The sequence below is a fragment of the Teleopsis dalmanni genome, chromosome 2 (assembly GCF_002237135.1).
Source record: "Teleopsis dalmanni isolate 2A chromosome 2, ASM223713v2, whole genome shotgun sequence".
In the NCBI taxonomy this organism is placed as follows: Eukaryota; Metazoa; Arthropoda; class Insecta; order Diptera; family Diopsidae; genus Teleopsis; species Teleopsis dalmanni.
Genome location: NC_051847.1, coordinates 113478350 through 113497635, shown reverse-complemented (window position 1 = coordinate 113497635; position 19286 = coordinate 113478350). Strand labels below are relative to the sequence as shown.

At 33.2% G+C, this 19286-nt stretch overlaps 3 protein-coding genes across 3 annotated transcripts in view; 2 read left to right on the top strand and 1 right to left on the bottom strand.

The window, feature by feature from the left end:
- The first annotated feature begins 297 nt into the window (after positions 1-297).
- On the top strand, positions 298-2792 carry LOC119685959 (protein distal antenna-like). The gene has a single exon (XM_038100378.1). The coding sequence runs from the start codon at positions 368-370 to the stop codon at positions 2402-2404; it is 2037 nt and encodes a 678-aa protein (XP_037956306.1). The 5' UTR covers positions 298-367; the 3' UTR covers positions 2405-2792.
- Positions 2793-6475: 3683 nt separating this feature from the next.
- On the bottom strand, positions 6476-7176 carry LOC119675492 (coiled-coil domain-containing protein lobo-like). Its single transcript, XM_038086698.1, has 2 exons — positions 6680-7176; positions 6476-6613 (listed from the first exon to the last, which is right to left on the bottom strand). The coding sequence occupies exons 1-2, from the start codon at positions 7091-7093 to the stop codon at positions 6476-6478; spliced, it is 552 nt and encodes a 183-aa protein (XP_037942626.1). The 5' UTR covers positions 7094-7176.
- Positions 7177-10505: 3329 nt separating this feature from the next.
- LOC119684276 (protein O-mannosyl-transferase 2-like) overlaps positions 10506-19286 on the top strand; it is an 18957-nt gene continuing 10176 nt past the window's right edge. The window contains exons 1-9 of the mRNA XM_038098283.1: positions 10506-10598; positions 10919-11002; positions 11078-11162; positions 11228-11332; positions 12654-12762; positions 14882-15156; positions 15360-15659; positions 18524-18724; positions 18808-19048. Of these exons, the coding sequence (XP_037954211.1) occupies positions 10513-10598; positions 10919-11002; positions 11078-11162; positions 11228-11332; positions 12654-12762; positions 14882-15156; positions 15360-15659; positions 18524-18724; positions 18808-19048 (1486 nt within the window). The 5' untranslated portion in view covers positions 10506-10512. The remainder of the gene's footprint in view (positions 10599-10918; positions 11003-11077; positions 11163-11227; positions 11333-12653; positions 12763-14881; positions 15157-15359; positions 15660-18523; positions 18725-18807; positions 19049-19286) is intronic.

Sequence of the window (19286 nt, the reverse complement as noted above, 5' to 3'; positions counted from 1 at the left end):
ATACAAGTATGCCCCACCATCCTTCAGTGCGAGCACACACTGATGAGCTTTCATGTAATTGTCGGCGTGAATAGGTACAACCACGCGTAATGCTGTTGCGTTGTGTCTGCGTGTGTCATCAACTCGCGATGAAGAGTCGAGACGCGAACCGTTTTTATTGGATACAATTGTCAAGTATGCCTCCTTGCACCGTGAAACAACCCTTGTACATAATGTTCCATATATTTACTTTCATTTGACGAATAAGAATTAGTTCTAGCAATAAATGATTTCAGCCAAATCAACTAATTGTGTTATTTTTGTCTTCTTTGCAGATACCAAACTGTTCGACAACGGCTTAAAGTTGGATATTTCCAGCTATCCGCACATGAACATCAGAATGAGCACCAAGGGCAAGCGTCCGCTGCGGAGCTTGACACCTAGTGACAAGATACATGCCATACAACGCATACACGATGGGGAGTCGAAGGCATCTGTGGCTCGAGACATTGGTGTTCCGGAGTCTACATTGCGCGGTTGGTGTAAAAATGAAGATAAATTACGTTTCATGTCACGGCAGTCAGCCTCGGACAAAATGGCAGCGGATTCGCTGTCTGAAAAACTCGATGGGTCCAGCGTGCTACTTGGCGGTCCACCAGAAAAACGTCAAAAGTTAGACTCATCGTTGCCATTGAACTTTTCCAATAAAATAAAATTCGATGAAATGAACTTTAAACGTTCACCCATCAATGGTTTGGATTACAGCACTAATAAAGCTTTAACCGATCTAAGTTTTGGTAGCTTGACACCTGATTATGTAGCATTCAATGGAGCTGTCAAGAATAAAGTTTTTGGTGCTGATATATCACGTCAAACTGATCCTTCAATTGCCGCTATAAGCCCGCTCTCCAGCTTATCACATCTCTCTGGTCTGACTGGCATCACACAGTCTCCCTTAGCCATCAGTTTTAATGAACTCACATCAAATCTCAATTTACTGGCGCAATTGAATCCCGGCCTGGCTGCGATGTCAGGTTTGAATAGCTTAGCAGCCACTGCAAATACCTTACGTAATGTAAAAACCAGACCCCAACCACAAAGCCCGCACAGCGAAAATAGCGATCGTCAGCAAGGTATCGCCGTCAAGAATTGGGCCAAGCAAAAGCCTAACACTGGTTCAAGCGAATCGAATTACGGACTCAACTTGAGCCAAACTGATAAAAACAAGATTAAGTGTCCAAGTCCTTCTTTGGCACCATCAATCGGCGCTAACTTGCCGCCATTGCCCACTATCCCTGACGATCCACTACTCTATTGGTTAAAATCACAGCAAGCAATGTTAGGGCTCAATAACATATATCCTCCACATCAAATCGGTGCTACAAGCCCACCCATCAGGTCATCCACACCACAGCTGCCAAGCACACATGCAAATACACCACCTACTTCCACCCCACTGACACCATCATCCACTCCGTCTGGCAGTCTCGATGACAAAAATGCTGCCTGGTTCAACTGGTGCAAAGCATTCGGCGCTAGTCTCAATTCACTCGCACCAGCAACAGCAGTTGCTCTACAAACCAATCCCTTGCAACAATCACAATCATCTTCCGGAAATCCAACTAGCTTAACTAATCAGAAGCCACCTTTCGAAAATATTCTATATTCGCAACTGACAAAAGACACCAGTAGTCCATCCCTACAAAGCACTAGTTCTGTCGACAATATGCACAACAACGAAGTCACTAGCAACGCCGATTCTACCAGCAAACCCGAAGATCTCTCAGCAAAGTCTGCGAAAACCATCAGTCCAGCACCTAGTCTTCCAACTCCAGATCAAAGTCCCACACAAACTCACACACCAACACCGAGTCCAACGCATAGTCCAGTCAGGCGTTCCGAAGCAGACACGGTTACTAGCGCTAACGAGGGGAGTGCGGGCAGCGTTGCCGACTGCAAAGATGTACTCGATAATTTACTTTACAAAATAAACAGCAATCCAAGTTCAGCAATACCAAAAGTTGATACACCCGGAAGCATGGAAGTTAGCAACGATTCCGATCTTAGCTACAATAGCGAAGGACAAACGAACAATAACGATATTAGTGCAAATAATAATAACAACAACAACAACTCCAACAAGACCGATGAAGAGGAACGTATCAAATTCGGTGACATCAGCGATGAAGATGATGACGAGGCTATCAAGCATGGAGAAAAGTTCTTGAAATGGTTGGAGAACTGCAGCAATCCGCGTGTAACCAGTGTGCAACTAATGCAGCTAAGATTCTTGATTGCCGCTGTCAAGTCCAACGCTGATCCGAAAGCTATTAAGGAGTGCAATAACTTGGCTAGCACGTCACTGTCAGAAACAGAGGATTCGGTTGAAGAGACCTGCCGCAATAAGGTTCGTCGTCGTAAATAGGATCAACCAAAACTGGCATCTACGGAGCCAAGGCAAACTGGTAAGACACAAAGCAACGACTTAATAAAAACAAAAATATATGCCCGCAATTCAGAGAAATTGCGACAGCTGCCAAGTGGTCCCGGCACAGATGAATTTCAACGCTATCATCACCAATTCACCCCAGCCATTTACCAATCCTCTGCTACTCTGCTCAACTCGCTATTCTTCCCGCCCTATGAATTTGTACAGTGCGACTTTCTAGAGGACGACCAAGATGATTGCCAAATAACTGGCGAATATCAGCAAGTAAATGAAATTGACGAAACTTGATCAAATTACTGAATAACATTGACTCATTTAATACCACATAATAATACTATAATATTATTATTATATAAAAATATATTTATTTTAATTATAAGAAAAAAATTTAACAATTTATGTACTTCCAAATAATTATGGATTGATCAATCGATCATTCATAAATAATTATAATTATTAAATGATCAAAAATCTCATGTAAATAACAGAATCTTAGCATAATTTTAGGCTTGCATAGGAACAGAATTGCGCTTATTAGTTACTAAAAAGAGAAAACTCTATATGTATTTTAGTTATATACGTTTACCGATTTATATAACATAAATGAACTTAATTTACTGTAAATATATATATCTATATATATTCTCAGACGTTTCTAGTTTAAGTTAAACATCTTCATTTTGTAATTTTGGATTCTTCTCAATTATGTAAGATTTTACTCAAAAAAGTTTAGAAAATGTTATATAAAGAAATTATTAAATGTTGTTAGAATAATTTATCCTTTGACCGAAGCTGAGATTGGCTCATGCGTTTTTCCCCTTGATTGCCACTCCATCAGAGATCAATCAAAAACCAAACAAAAATTGATATATCTTTTTATAGTAAACTCATCATCAAATTACAATACCAAAAAAAAAAAACAAAAACAAAAATTGGAATATAAAAAAAAATTAATTACAATAGAATAGCAACTAAATTTTATTCACTGATTATTATTATCAAATAAATAAAAAAAAATTTATACAATTTGTTTTAATTCCATTTTTATAACCTTTAACTTATATATATATTTCATACAAGAACCAATGTCGTTTGATATGCATATGAGCTATCCAGGATGGGCGTATGGATCTTACCAAATTAAGTGATATTTTTCATACTTTTTAATATATAATAATCCAGAGAAAAATAAATGTGATGGCACCTAAAAGAACTGGATATGAACATTTATGGCGGTTATAGCGCGATTTATGTTTAACGGAGTACCTTTCCCAGTAGAAGACAAATGGTTCTATACATTTTATCAATGGGTTTCCTTATTAAACAACGCTTCAGGAAATTTTATGTTATTCCAGTTTTGAAAAATGTGGACTTCAAATGCAGAATTTCGAAAAATGTGGAATTTTTTGGTAGGATTGACAGTAAAGAAAACAAATTTCGATTAAACGGAAGAGCTCTCAATTGAGCATCACAATTTTCTTTCAGAAAATAAAAATAAAGTATTTGCTGAAAGCCAACAGATTTCCAAACAAACATTTTGTTTGTGGTTCTAGAGTATTAATACCTTCACAAACAGAAGAGTCCCGCTTCCATTAATTTTATTACCGGGTCCCGCTTCCTACTTAATTGCGATTTTAACTTAAAATTTACCCAGCTTCTTCCTTCATTTAGAATAATAGGCATGAAAATTTAGGAGAATAGTTTAATCATTGATAACAGTAATCAGACATTGATATACGTATATCATATTTATTAATGATTACGTTGTTATGATGATCGTGTAGATCTACTTAGGTCTGCTGATTCGTATTGTTGTTGGTGGTAATTAGGATCTAGGGTTTCATTATGACAATGCTGGGTTTACAAATCTTTTACCGTCACAAAGTTAAAGGCGTAAAATTCGCTGAAGTTATCTCGTAAAATTAGAAGGTATCTATATGTGAATGTAGCGCATTGGTACAATAGATGTAGTGAACTTTTTTTATCTTATCAGAAATACCACATCTGGAAATACCGTGGAAAAGGCTATCAAGAGAGAAGTCGATGTATTTATCCGAATCGTTTAGGATCAGATTTTTACTTAATTGCATACTATTAAATAATATATGTATTTGTTAAATTCAGTTAGATAAAGTGTTAAAGTATGTATGACGGATTTGCTATTGCGATATTGCTTGATAATCTGCAGCATAAATACTGGCTTGCAAGTTCATAATGAAAACTACTTCTCTACAGGCAGAGGTCGTTATACATTTTGACCACATAAAATATAAAAGAGAAAGTTGGTTGAATTATTTGAAGGCTTAATGTCATGATCTTTGTAATACTCGTGTCCAAATAATTCCCACATAAAGGCACTTATTGGAAAGAATTTCCACCTGTGTTCTATATGTTCTATATTTGGATATATAACTTCCTCAACAAGGAGGAAGTGCTTGGAGGGAAGTACTAGGAAGTGCTATTCCTAGTATGCTGTTAGGTTTTAGCACTCGGGTAAAAAATGCAAATTCACATTAAGTGAAAGAACAAATGATTACATTTTGTCTACATATCTTAAGTTGTCAACCACAGTTATCAATTCAATGTCTTCTATGATAAGACAAACTACCAGATATCAGTACCATTAAGCATCGCCTAGGAATTGTAACATCATTGGAGTAATTATTGAACAATATCAGACTTTCGTGCCCCATTCTTTTCAGTCTGATCGAAAATTCTGATCGATAAACGAAATCTATATTTTTAAACTAGTGCGAAATTGATCCTTTTGCATTCTTGATGAAATAATGCAGATGTAAAAACTCCATACGCACTATGCGATGATGCCAAAGATAATATTGTAAAGGGAGCTGACATACATATTTAAAATATGTATTCTGACAAATATATATTCTTCTGACAAAAAACAAGATAGTCATTTTCTCTTCATCTCTAATGACCAACGTTTAATCTGTTTTCTCTTTCATGTAAATCTTCATTATTCAATTGAATTGATGGCAAATATTAGCTTTGGTTTAGTACCCTATTTAACTTTCAACGTGCTTGGAAATAAATTACAATCCAAAATAAATTAAAAACTTTCTTGATTATTATATATACATATCTAAAACTGCCATGGAAAAGGATAACAAGAGAAAGAACTCGATGTATTTAAGAGTATCATTTCATCTAAATAGGCTATGAGAAAGATGAAAGTCTTACTTCTTCTTCACTAAGAAAAGAGAGTGGACAATATGGAAATTGTAAGGTGCTTATTACACCTTTGCCAAATTAAAAGGCTTGTATGTTTCAATTTCTTTGAAATTTGGGTTTCTAACATTTTTTAATCCTTAAGTTGATCAAATCCCCTCGTATTTCGGTTACAGAAACGTTATTTTGCCTTCCTTGATTTATCTAGCGATAGTGATAGAGGACCGAGGACTAAAAGGCACCCACATTAAAAATCTAATACAATTTTACGTAAAAGTAGTTGAAAATATAGGTCTAGAATGTCATACGTCATACAAATATAGTACACAGTTGTGCTAGAGATAAGGACAGGACATATTAATATTAACTGGAGAATATTGTACTAGAATTGGCTGTAATGAACTTTAATTTTTCACATACTATGTACAATTATTTTATACTACAAACTTTTAAGAATCACGAACGTGTTCCTCTTATATATGTAGAAACCCCACTGATCCGACCCTAGTTAAATATAATATTTTTAATATTATCTGTGGATAGTTTACTTCTCGTAGTTAAGTGAGAGATGATCTCAGTAAACTATAAAGACTCAAATTGTTTTCAATAGTGTTAAAAACCATTCACTGGTTAGTTTAGTGAAAATACTGCTTTCAGAACATTTTGTGGGTAGTATTCAAACGAATATCGATCTAACATCTGTCTAGAATTAGACGAACTCACAATTTTTGCGGGGATCACTAAATCATTATTTTTTTTTGTAATGATCCACAATGATTTTAATGTTATTCTAAAATATGACGAAAATTCTATTTAATTCATTAAATATTAAAGTTTTCGATTGAGCAATCGCTTTGTTTAACTTACGGTTTCAATAATGTCTTTCAATGGTTCATAGACTATAAAATCCGAAACAAATCTAGCGATTCCCACCTCGTCTGCAATCAGTGGCACATAAGCAAAAGCGGTTGGTCGAATCGTTGTGCAAACAAATTTCTGAATATATGAAAAAAAAATATTAAAATCGATACACAAAATATGAACTATATTCCATTATCTTACCTGTATATTGCATTCGTTGTACGGTGCAAGAACCAGTGGACGACGTTTTGGGAATAGAAAACAAAATTGTCTACGAAAGTTTTCAGCATAGAGTAGAATTAGTCGCTCCTTCGACGAATGAGTATAATAACTTGGAAGATAACATTCTTCAGTGTTTGCAAACTCTTGTGTGGTCTCTGGAAATGACAAGTCAATGCGACCAATATTAACACTTGGTTCTGAAGGTTCGTACAATTTCAATACGGTTTCCTCCTCCTCCTCCTCCTCATTATCCAACCATTCCAAATCGTAGTCGCCTTCTCCCCCTGCTGATTGGTCCTCTTCCAAGTGAGACTTTTCAATTTCTTTGATTTGTTCACTCCATTTATTTGGATCGATATGAATCGTCACTTTTTGCTTTGGTTTGGGAGCCATTTCGCTAAATGTTTAGTTAGCCAACTGCTTCGAAACCCAACTAAGCCAAGAAGACACAATCAACAAAAAATAAACAAAATTTGTTTATTTTTATTTATTCGTCGTCAACGTAATTTGAATTTTATTTTTTTTAATTTGACAGCAAAAACGCCATCTGCTGGTAAAACGAGTGAAGGTGTGCACAAGGTGATATAGAGTTCAGTATTTAATTTAATGTTAAAGATAATGGATTGGAAAAATTATAAATATTACTATAATTAAATTAATTTTAATTTCTTACGGCTAACTACTTTATACGTTTTATTTATCATTAAATAGTACATGCGCTCCTTAAAAGAGATATACACGACTGATCATTCAAAGTCACGACCATTTACGATGGGAAGTTAAGATATGGGCTGGATATTTTAGGTGAAATTGTTGTACTGACTTTCTGGATGTGAATTTCCACAATCATGTAAGTATAGGAGTATAAACGGGTTTGAAGTATCAAAGACCCTGAGCAGTTTTAAAGACATCCCTATTAAAGACATCGCTATGTTATCAATTTTGCTTCAAGAGTAAAGAAAAAAGATGCAAATTAAAATAGTTCTTGAGAATAATGATAGATAGATGGATTTCATATAAATATGTAGCTGGTTATCCTTTAGGTCTTTATTTTTCTACTGAGCTTTTTTTTATATATGTAACATATTGTTTTGAAGCTAAATAATAAATTTAAAGGTAGATATTTGGATTTCATATAAGTAAGTAGTTCTTTGATCTTTATTTTTCTGTTCAGGCTTTTTTTATATATGATATATAAGATATAAGATATTGTATATGATATTGTTTTAAAGCTAAATACCAACAAGGAAACGTGTTCGTTGTCTGCAAGAAGCAGCACATGATCTAAAGATACAACCATTGTATCTTAATTCATATAAGTTTTCTAATTTATTAGTATTCCTTTTTGGATTTTATCTTACACCATTTGGGACATGAGAAGACCTTGTGGCGGATACGGCAACCACAAATAGTTGCGGCAAATGCTTTTCGCTTCGCTCTCTTTTGCATCCGAACCGGTAACGAGGACGCACACAAAAGTTGAGCTGTAGTGGAATTAGCAACCCACAACCTCATCATTACATTACGATAGCGATGCTGACTGAGCTTAGTATAAGACTGTGGTTGGTGCTGTGTTCTTCAATTTTATACTGCCAACAAATCCTTAATATTTCTCAATACATCATATTTCTTGGGTCGAGTCACTTGATTATAAAACATATATAACAGATTGTGACTGATAAGTTCGTAGGATAATACTATACACTGGCAGTTTCACTAATGAAAAACCTATATACATTTTAAAAAGTGGCAACTTTTTGATATTTTTTATATGTATGTAGACATACATTATATGTATATTTGTATGTAGACAAATGTCTAAATTCAATCAATTCAAACGAGACAACTATCTGTTTGTATATATAGAATAACGTAAGCTTGAGAAGCTTTGATTGGTATTAATATTGTCTTCAATGTTTTCACTGGAGCTATTGTGTGGGTATCCAGGACGCAGTTCAGGTGATGATCACATTTAAAGTTTTATAAAAAATGATAAGAAAAAACAAATGATTATTCAAATAGGTTGAAATGAATTTTCCAATTGGCTGTCATATTATTACGGCACAACTCCCTGATAAAAAATAGTCACGTACTTTATTCTCAAGTAATAATGCATTAATGATAGATTTATGGTGTTCTGGTTTGTTGGGATATAAATTATATTATTAACCATCAAATATCGTACAAGAAAATTTATTAATACGGTCTTTATATTGTCTGTATGGGAAGACCGTATTAATACACAAATAAAGAGCGTAATATTGCGGATTTTGACCGAACCACAAAATGCGTTTAAAATTATTTGTGGGTTTGTGTATGTGATTAAAAATTACGGTTTATGAAGCTAATTTCACTTTTACGATATTGCATTTTTAGTACATATTTGTGAGCCATCTAGTACTGAATGTAAAAAATACTGTTAGTTAAAGAAGGTAAGAATGCAACTGATTTCAAAAAGTAGTTGAGCTTAGAACCACTAAATCTTGAACAAAAGTTTTATTTAGGAAACCTGAACGGAAAGTTTTTAAACATTTCAAGTGATTACTTTTGATGACCGATTATTTTCCGATTATTAAACACCTTTGCTTTTTATTACAATTGTGTAAATTTCAATATTCATAACAATTTTTTTTCTACTACACCACGTCTCCATATAGTTTGGACATAGAGTTTTAAAGTTATGAACTTTTAACATTGAACATGAGACAGTGACATTACGGTCTTTGCACTTCCATGCGCTATCTAGGCAACAAATATTTATTATTTATTTTTTTATTTTACATATTAATATATTAATCACATTAATATATTATTTATAACACACACAATGATTGTCAATAATCGTATAGCTGGAATATCTGCTTTTCTTGTTCTTCATATAAAATTAGACATATAAAATATAAAATATTATATGCATAATACGTGATATATACTCTACAAACGATAAACAAAGCAACGGGTAGATATATTATAAATATATTAATATTAAAAATTTGCTTTAACTTGCGTTTAAGTATAAAAAAACTTCAAAAATGATTAACGAATCCACCCCCGTTACTGATTTGTTAAGTCAAAGACCGTATTACAATATTACGGTCTTTGACAGTCCTTCTACAATATTATGGTCTTTGTCTGCTGTCATATAATACTACAATTACGGTCATTACTCATTTAAATACATTGTAGGGTTTTCTATTCCCTGTTGGATGCATATGGCGCTACATTCAATCGAAGAGCACACAAATTTTGGTTTTGACATGTGCTAACTCCAAACGAGAAGTTCTGTGGTGGAAACTCTCCCCATTACACACATGAAGGTGTGTGTATTAACTAAGTAGGAACACAATAAATGCAAGCAAACACGCAAAGAAAAAGAAATGGAAATTTCTGAATAAAATTTAATCAAAATTTAAAACACGAAAAATATAATTTCCAAAGACAAATTAAATAAAAATTTTTAAAAATTAGTTAAAAATTAATTAAAATAACAAAAATTTCGTCATATTGCCATTTCCGTTTTGATGTTTTTTGTGTTGTTTTTGTTGTTATTCCATTTTGATACGGTTTTTCTGCTTTTTGTTTTTACATTGAAGCGTCCGATCAGCTGCTTTTTAGAAAGTTAAGACAGCAAAAGAAAGATGAAGAGAAGAAGAAAATACAAGAACGACACAACATAATAAGAAAGTCTTTTTTAGTTCTTCATCGACACGTCATTTGCTGCAGTGTTTCGTGGTTTTGTGATTGGTTTTGTTTACTTATTGGAATTAATATTTTAAATGAAATTCAATTTCAAAAATATATTTTAAATAAAAATGAATAAACACAACAAATCTAAAACAGCAGCCACAAAAGTGGAAAATATTGCAAAAGTTGAGGCCAAAACTATGGACGCCAAATTGTAAGTTAACTGCGCCACAGAAGACTTAAGCAACGAACTTGCATTCTAATTAACCCTCTAGTTCCCAATAATGTTGTGATGGTGTCAATAATTATAGTTACAAGTGAATTAATATTTTGCGAAGCAAACAAATATTAAATAATGATTTATAAACATTTTTCTAGAACAATTATTTACTTATTAATTAATTATTTACTTTAAAATAAGCTTCAGACATAAAAAGAAAAACTTGAGAACTTGAGAGTTAATTATTATGTTTTTTAATATATTATTTTGTTTAAAAAGATTAAAAGATAATGTTTTCGTTGTTTTTTGCACAGAAATTGGTGGCTAATCTTCGGTGTTGTTGTCTTATTGACACTGAGTACCCGCTTTTACAAGGTGACAGAACCCGATCACATATGGTGAGTCATTTTTGTTAGTGTTAAGTCTTACTGCTTTGGAAAAAATAAAGAAAAAGATAATATTCTTTATTTCAGTTGGGACGAGACGCATTTCGGTAAAATGGGCAGTTGGTACATAAATCGAACTTTTTTCTTCGATGTGCACCCGCCACTTGGTAAAGTGAGTATCAGTCTCTAAGCCTTCCAAAAACATTGAATTGAATTTTGTTTTATCTCATCTTATAGATGCTTATTGGTCTCTCCGGCTACCTAACAGGGTACAATGGTACATATCCATTTGAGAAACCTGGTGACAAATACAATGGCACGAAGTATGAAGGAATGCGCTATGTAAGTTATAAGAACTGTTGTCCGTTTTTTAAAATTTAATTGTAACACGGTTATAGCTCAGGGACTTCTATGTCGAAGCTGTTACTTAATGATATTTTTATTTTAAAATCGCAGTACGGACTGTGGAAAGTTATAGATCGACAAAATAATGAAATGATCTTAATCTGATTCTACTTCTATTAACGCAATTGTACTAGTTAAGCATTGAAATTCATCAATAGTCGACTTCAAGCTATCTAATGAGTGTCTCCAGTGGTCTATACCAATGATTCGAGTAACTTACTTTATAGTTTCATCTTGTTATGGGTTGTTCTCTTCTTTTTTTTGCTGGGGATACGTTTATTGAAAACATATTTGCCATTTAATACTTCAATATATGGATAATATATTCAGCTAATTTGAAAATGATATCCTACCTAAAATATGGCTTTCACTGCTGTGTTTAGCCTTTCGTACCTATCTGGAAAAATATGTGGCAATATTTGTTATTTTTTTTACAAAATTTATTCAAAATTCAGATATGCTACCATGCATATAGTAATACATATTTTATACATAAAAATGAATCGAAGAATGTGTTGGTAAGCGCAGAACTCAACAACGCCTGGACCGATTTGGTCAATTCTTTTTTTTAAATGTTCGTTGAAGTCCAAGGATGGGTTTTACGGCGAGAAAAAAATCGAATTATTGCTAATTACAAATTGGTCCAGGCGTTGTTGAGTTATGCGCTTACCAACACATTTTTCGATTCATTTTTACATATAAGAAACAAGAACATAACTACAATAGATGAGTTTGTGTGTTGTAATAAGTTGTTGATTATTGTAAGTATGTTTATTAAATCCCCATGACTTCCTTTGCAGATCATAATCTCCACTATCCAAGCGAGTCACCCACTTTTTATATATTTGTCACCTTTAGGTTTCCACTGTCCTTAAGTTCGCCTCTTAGTTTGAAACCCTCTGGCAGACATCCCAGTCGTGGTTTTTTAGTGGATCCCAGAAGGGTGGCCAAAGTTCTTGGAAGAGAAGATACTTTGGTCACCCGAGGTGAAGCCCACACTCCAGGGTGACTTTTCTGTTCAGGAGATTTTTTTGTCCTGACTATAAAATACGTAGGAACAAAAAACTGCCACATTCCAAATCTTTTTGACAGAACGTAGTCTGTCGGAACCGCTAGTAACATATAAAACACATAATAAGATTTATAAGATATTCATAAGATTATTCTAACGTATATTTATTGCATTAGCTATATAACTTTTTCATATTTTATTATATTTCCTTGTCTGATTTGAATAATATATCTTCTATTTTTTTAGTTCTGCACAACACTGGGTGCACTTATAATGCCGATGGCCTTTGACATTGTTCACGATATGACGCGATCCAATGTGGCGGCAGTTATATCGGCGGCCTATCTAATTTTTGGTAAGTGATATATAAAAAGAAAAATAAACCCTTTTCTGCTAATTGTGAAATAGTTTTCCGGAAAACAGGAATGAAATATCATTTATAAAGATCTCTTCAGATTATTAATATACAATAAACTTACAATGAGGTTATAACAGTTTTACTAGGTTGTCATACCTATTAATACTAAGAAACTTAGCATCTGACATAAGATAAAATATAATTAAATTAAAAAATTTGTAATATAAATAATTGAAATCAAAAATTTCTAATTTGCGTAAATAGCATTTATAGTAAGTTGACAGCTTATACGGGAAGTTGTATAATATTATAGTTAAGAATACCATGTTTTTATATTAGATATAGTCTGTGTAACCACATCTTTATGTTAATGAAAAATCTATTTTACTTCAACATTTCAGCATACTAACAATTTTTATTCATTTTAATTTATAAATTAAGTCCTGCTTAGCTTTATCTTGATTAGGACTGTTTCTCAACCAAGACATTGCTTTTCTTTGCTTTCATTATTATTATAATTATTAGTTAATACAATATTACAGCACTATCTGTGAAATCTGTTGTAAATGCACAACTATTTTTTAAACAAAACATTTGTATGATAGATAGGTGTGCTTACATCAACCTTGAACTTTACTATCAGAACTATATAAGAGCCATCCTAAGTAATAGATAGGCAGCAATATAGACTCTAAACTCTCACCAGATAACATCAAGATAAGTGATATAGTGTTTTGATGAGCTGTATATCCTAGACCAAAAGATTCAGATATGGATCACATAGATTTAGGATCGCGCTATAGTTATCGTGTACGAAGCAAACTTGTCAGTAGAGAAGCAGTATCGCTGTTTGTAGACCCTGACACAGAATCAACCTCTCTTCTTGTACACTCAAAACCAATCTGTGGATTGGAAAGAGGTAATTTCTTCACACTAATTCGAAACGAAGAGAAAGATATACTAAGAAATCCGCCAGAGATGACTCTATCAAAATCATTTATAGGGAATTTCAACCTTAAACGATTTTAGGTTTATATCGAACTGAGTAAAAAAGGTTTGATAATAGAAATTCTGCGAAACTGGATACTTACTTTAATAAAACTTGAACGATTTGTAGGGAAGAGAACGAGATCTCAAAGTACGCCTTGATGGTATGGGTGTTTTCCAGATATTGATGCAGAAGCAAAAAATAAGTTAAGTGAATAATTTAGGTTGAATACTACAATTTATCGAGGAAATCAGACTTGATAAAATATTCATAAAGTGAACATAATAGATTAATAGGTTGCAGTACAAAGTCCTCAATATAATAATAGAAGTATAATAATATATACTACTATAACTCAATAACAAAAATATAATAATAATAATATTAATAGTAATAATAATAAGGAATAGTAGTATATTTAAAAGACATTTTTATCTACTAAGAAATAATATCATATATCTGTACATATATATGCCATTTACCAATAACAATTTTATATGAAAAAAAACCGGATATATCTGTACATGTTTTTTCTCTTCTGTGCATTTTAAAATACACTGGATAAATAGCATATAATCCTACCTAAGAAATGGATATAGGAAATTCGTTTATTGAAGAGTCGCAGTTATATTCGTCCATTTCCTTATTGGTCTTCTAGATAATATATAAATATTTAAAAGGTTTCTCAAAAATTTGAATATAAATTGAAATGTTGTGTGTTGGACACTGCCTTAAGTGATGATTGAGATTAGCTCCTTTCTTTACCTGAACCTGGATTTTTTTCTTAACTTTGCTTTATACAGATTTTATTTTACTTCTAAATAACAAACCATAAAATACTTGCCTTTCCACTATAAAGAATCGAGACTATAGTATTTTGTAATGTTAATTAATTTGTTAATTAAATCAAAAGTTAATCAAGAAAATATTTGTTAATTTATCAATGCAAGTATATTTCTAGTTCAGTTGCTTAGTTAAGGGAAAGACCAATAAGTGTCCAATAATAAATAATGATATTTAATTTATCGAATCATAGATTGATTTTTTTCCAAAGTGTTTAATTAATTAAAAATTAAATGAAAAATGTTAATTTGAATGACAAAATTTAAATTGATTAAATATTCGCAGATGTGGGTATGCTGACACTTAATCAGTACATACTCCTGGATCCGATTTTGCTGTTTTTCATGACAGCCTCTGTGTGGGGCATGGTGAAGGTGTCAAAAACAACAAGCAACGGAGCTTCGTATACGTTCAGTTGGTGGTTATGGCTACTCTTTACTGGTACTATGATATCTTGCACCATCAGCGTTAAATTTGTCGGACTCTTCGTTGTCCTGCTGGTCGGCTTGAATACAGCCAACGAACTGTGGATTATCCTGGGTGATTTACGTAAGCCAATTGTGAGTTTTATGTCATTCTTTTCAATTAATTGCACACAAAAAGAGCATGGAAGCTGGCGTACATATCGAACGTTTCCGTGTAACAAAATAAACTGTTTTCATTAGTTTCACTCCTCTGTTTCTGCTTCTGGTCCTGCTCCTGCTCCATTTCCTTACTCTTCTGCTTATACTTTACACTTTACGCTTTTCCATTTCCCTTTCAGCTGGAGACTATTAAGCAAATTGTCTGTCGTGCGTTGACATTAATTTTATGGCCAATCCTGCTGTACATGGTCTTCTTCTACATTCACTTGACTGTGCTTAATCACAGCGGAAACGGCGATGGCTTCTACAGTTCTGCATTTCAGTCTCGTCTCATCGGTAATAATTTGTATAATGCAACATTGCCACGAAATGTGGCATATGGCGCGCTTGTAACTATCAAGAATCATAAAACTGGAGGAGGATATTTGCATTCGCATTTTCATCTCTATCCGAAAGGTGTTGGAGCCAGACAACAGCAGGTAAATTAATTTTCCTATAAGTTGATTTAATTCAATATTTAAGATGAGAATTTATTGAGACATATCTATTGGTTTAAATAATTTATTTATAATTTTTACTATAATACCATGTTCTGTTTGCATTCCCTACAACCAAAATGGAGTCAGACTTATTAGTTCTAGTCGACATTTCAGTATCTAGCCGCCTCATGCCTTTATTGAGAGATATTATTTGGGAATGGTGCAGTATGTATTTTTAATAATTGAAACTCTGGAATGTACTTAAGTGTAAACATTCTCTCTTCCTGAATATGTGCTTTATGCACTTCACTACTGGCATTTAAGTTTATTCCATAAAAATGTGCATTTGAATGTTCTCTTTTATGTCGAAATTGATTTTTATTGAAATTTTGTTAGTAATGTGAACTGGAACAAATTTTTGGGGCATTAAAAGCATGGAAGTGGCTATTTCAATTAGTCATCCTCTGGGGTGATGGCTACATCACCTTAATTGAAAACTAACCACGCAACCACAATTACCCAACAAATTTACTACAACACACAACGTCGATAACTCACAGACCAAGTAATTTCATCAGATAACTTTTTAACTGCTATCACTCTGCAAATAAAAGATACATTGTGAATGAAAAAACTTTTCTCTAGGTATGCAGATACACGTTCACTTACAGAAAATAGTGCTACGATACACTGAAATATGAGTCATCTGTTATTAAGCGAGTAATCGAATAAATTATTTAAGCTTTCAATGGGAAAAAACTTTTCTTTAAAAATAAATCCTTCAAATAATCTCAGAACTTCATTAGAAAAAATAAAAACTATTATATTGTCCTTCATGGACTTAAGAAGAAATGAGGGCTGCTTATTTGGAATAGGCAGGCTATTTTAAAGTGGCTCTGGTGTAGTTAAATTCTAATGAAAACTCAAAGGATATGTTTAATATCCAGTTGATTTTAAATATTTTTTTTTATTTTTATATTGGAAAACTAGTGCTTTTCGCTATATTATATGCATCTGAAATTTATATTCATCTGATAATTATTTATTTGAGCAACTCTTCAGAATATGTTCAGCTCATTTTCTGTATTGTGAATAGTAAATTAATGGAGTTGGTAACAGTTAACATATCTACTGCCCCCTCTTAGAGGAAAAAAAAAATTCAATGTATTGTAAAATCCTCCTTTTTATTGATTAATGACAGTAGAGATATTGGAAAATCTTCCCCCCATAGTTTGAGTTCTTCTTAGGGAAACTTAAGAATTATTGGAAGTGGACTATTTATTTTTCATAGATGCTCTTAATATCTCTATATTGTTATTCGGACTTGAAAATTATTTGATCGGGATACTACTCCCGTTGGAAGGAGGTTTAAATATTGTTGAGGTAAGCAATGCCTGTCCTAAGATGCGATTAAAATTCAGAAGACACTATCTGACACTTTTTAACGTATAATTGTTTTGTGAGTGGGTTCAATTTGTGGCACTCGGCTTGAGTTGTAAATATGATACCATGGGTTTCAGGACCCATAACTTTGTTTGTCTTGACCAATTAACATAATTGAGGCTACTATGAGACTCGTGGAATTATTGGACTGGCTGTTTTCTTACTTTCATTCGATGTGGAACTGTATTTTATAAACAGGTAACTATATCCAAACATATAGTTTTAATTGGTATCGGTGAACTTCTTTAAAACTCCAACAGAGTCGTTTATCGTTGCATTTTACTGATAAGTGCGTTCAGAGCATCGCGGCTTTAATCCTTAATATCAGTTATTTACGTTAGACTACTACTAGTCCACTAACTCACTAGATACTGGCCAACTATGGACTTCCTGTGATACTGCGTCCATTGTTGAACTATCACATCTTCTAGTTAATGACGCCATCACCATTTCTTTACTTTTTTCATTACTGAATTTAAAATTTTTTTTTTGAAGAGATATTTTCGATTTTTGAAGTGCTTGTAGCACTTATAAGGACTCCAAGTAGAGTACTTATAAGGAAGGACTCTACCTCGATTGGTGTAGCCACCGACGCGGTTTAGTGTGTATCTTCGTTAGTTCAGACTTCAAATCTCAGATTCATTTCAGCATCAAAATGAAATTTTAGGAATTTTTGATATATTGATATATGAGTTGGCTAATGATATTTGGATAGTTGTTGGTGGTGATAAGAGAATAACACAGAATAGACATATACCATACATGAACATGTAATAATGTTAATATATCTTTCATAGCAAGATATCGAGCATTTTAGAACTCTAAAGTGTTTACTTATTACTGCCATTACCCGCACTATTAATTTTCGTGGTACTACAAATCAAATTCCATCAATAGATTTTTACTGCCATCCACTAAAGTAACCCATTAGTTTTGTTGTTTCTATGTCGTCTCAAAAGTAAAAGAGGAAAAATAATAAATACAAAGCCTCGAAATTGGTGGTACTTGTATGACAAGTACAAGGAAATAAAGCAAAAAGGAACTCCAATGGATTTAATTAATTCTAGTGTCGCACGGCTTTTGGTCAGTGCATGAGGTTACAGCTCAATTGGCTTTTTAATCCTGTTTAAACAGTGCCTCTTAAACGAAAAAAGCAGTGACTTTTTCCTGCCGCTCCTTGCATTGTTCAGTCTGTTCAGTCTGTATGTGCATGCCACATTCTAAACCAATATCCTTCGAAAAGTTTGCCCGCTCCTTTTTGTCATTTTATTACAGTCTTTACTTTGCTTTCTCTTTTTTTGCTTACTATTTTTTTTAATTTTTTGCATACACGCTTCTTTGCTGCCTTCGCTCTATGGGTTTATGGGTTTATGGCTCTATGGCTCTATTGTTTATATTGAAACTGGCATTTCTTCGATTAGATTACCACATATACACACAAGGACGATAACAACAAATGGCTTTTGAAACCGTACAATAAGGAAACCGTAACCGATTTGAAATTACTGAAAAACGGCGATCAAATACGTTTGGAACACGTTGCCACCAAGAGGAATTTACATTCGCATGCTGAACCGGCGCCAGTGACCAAAAAACACATACAAGTGACTGGTTATGGGGATGTAAGTGGTTCGATTCCTATACAAAAAAGTATTTTGTATATGAAAAATTTATTTGATTTTTCTTTAATTATTTTGTCTTGTAGAATGGAGTTGGCGATGCAAATGATATTTGGAGAGTTGTCATTGTTGGTGGAAAAGTGAATAACACAGTGAAAACGGTTACAACCAAAGTCATGTTCATCCATGTGCTTCAGAATTGCGCTCTTACTGCAAGTGGAAAGCAGTTACCAAAGTGGGGTTTCGAACAGCAGGAAGTATCTTGCAATCCAAACTTACGCGATAAATACGCCTATTGGAACTTTGAAGACAATCATCATAAAAAGTGTAAGTATTAGTGGACGCTTGAGTATTTGGTTGTAGTGGCAGGCCACACAAATAACTTTCTATTGACTTCAATTAGCGATTAGTGAATGAGTTGGATTCCATTTTATTCGTTAATGTTGTATATTATTACCCGAAGAAATGCGAAAGCGGTTTAGTGAGATATAAGTATCTCTAAAGAGAGAGTGTTTAAGTCTGTATACTACATATTAATATGTTTGGCACACCGTTCCGACGATGG

Coding starts and splice junctions, on each gene's coding strand:
- LOC119675492 (XM_038086698.1), bottom strand. CDS start 7,093: ATGGCTCCCAAACCAAAGCAAAAAGTGACGATTCATATCGATCCAAAT. Junction 6,614..6,679: donor ACAACGAATGCAATATACAG/GTAAGATAATGG, acceptor TCATATATTCAG/AAATTTGTTTGCACAACGAT.
- LOC119685959 (XM_038100378.1), top strand. CDS start 368: ATGAACATCAGAATGAGCACCAAGGGCAAGCGTCCGCTGCGGAGCTTG.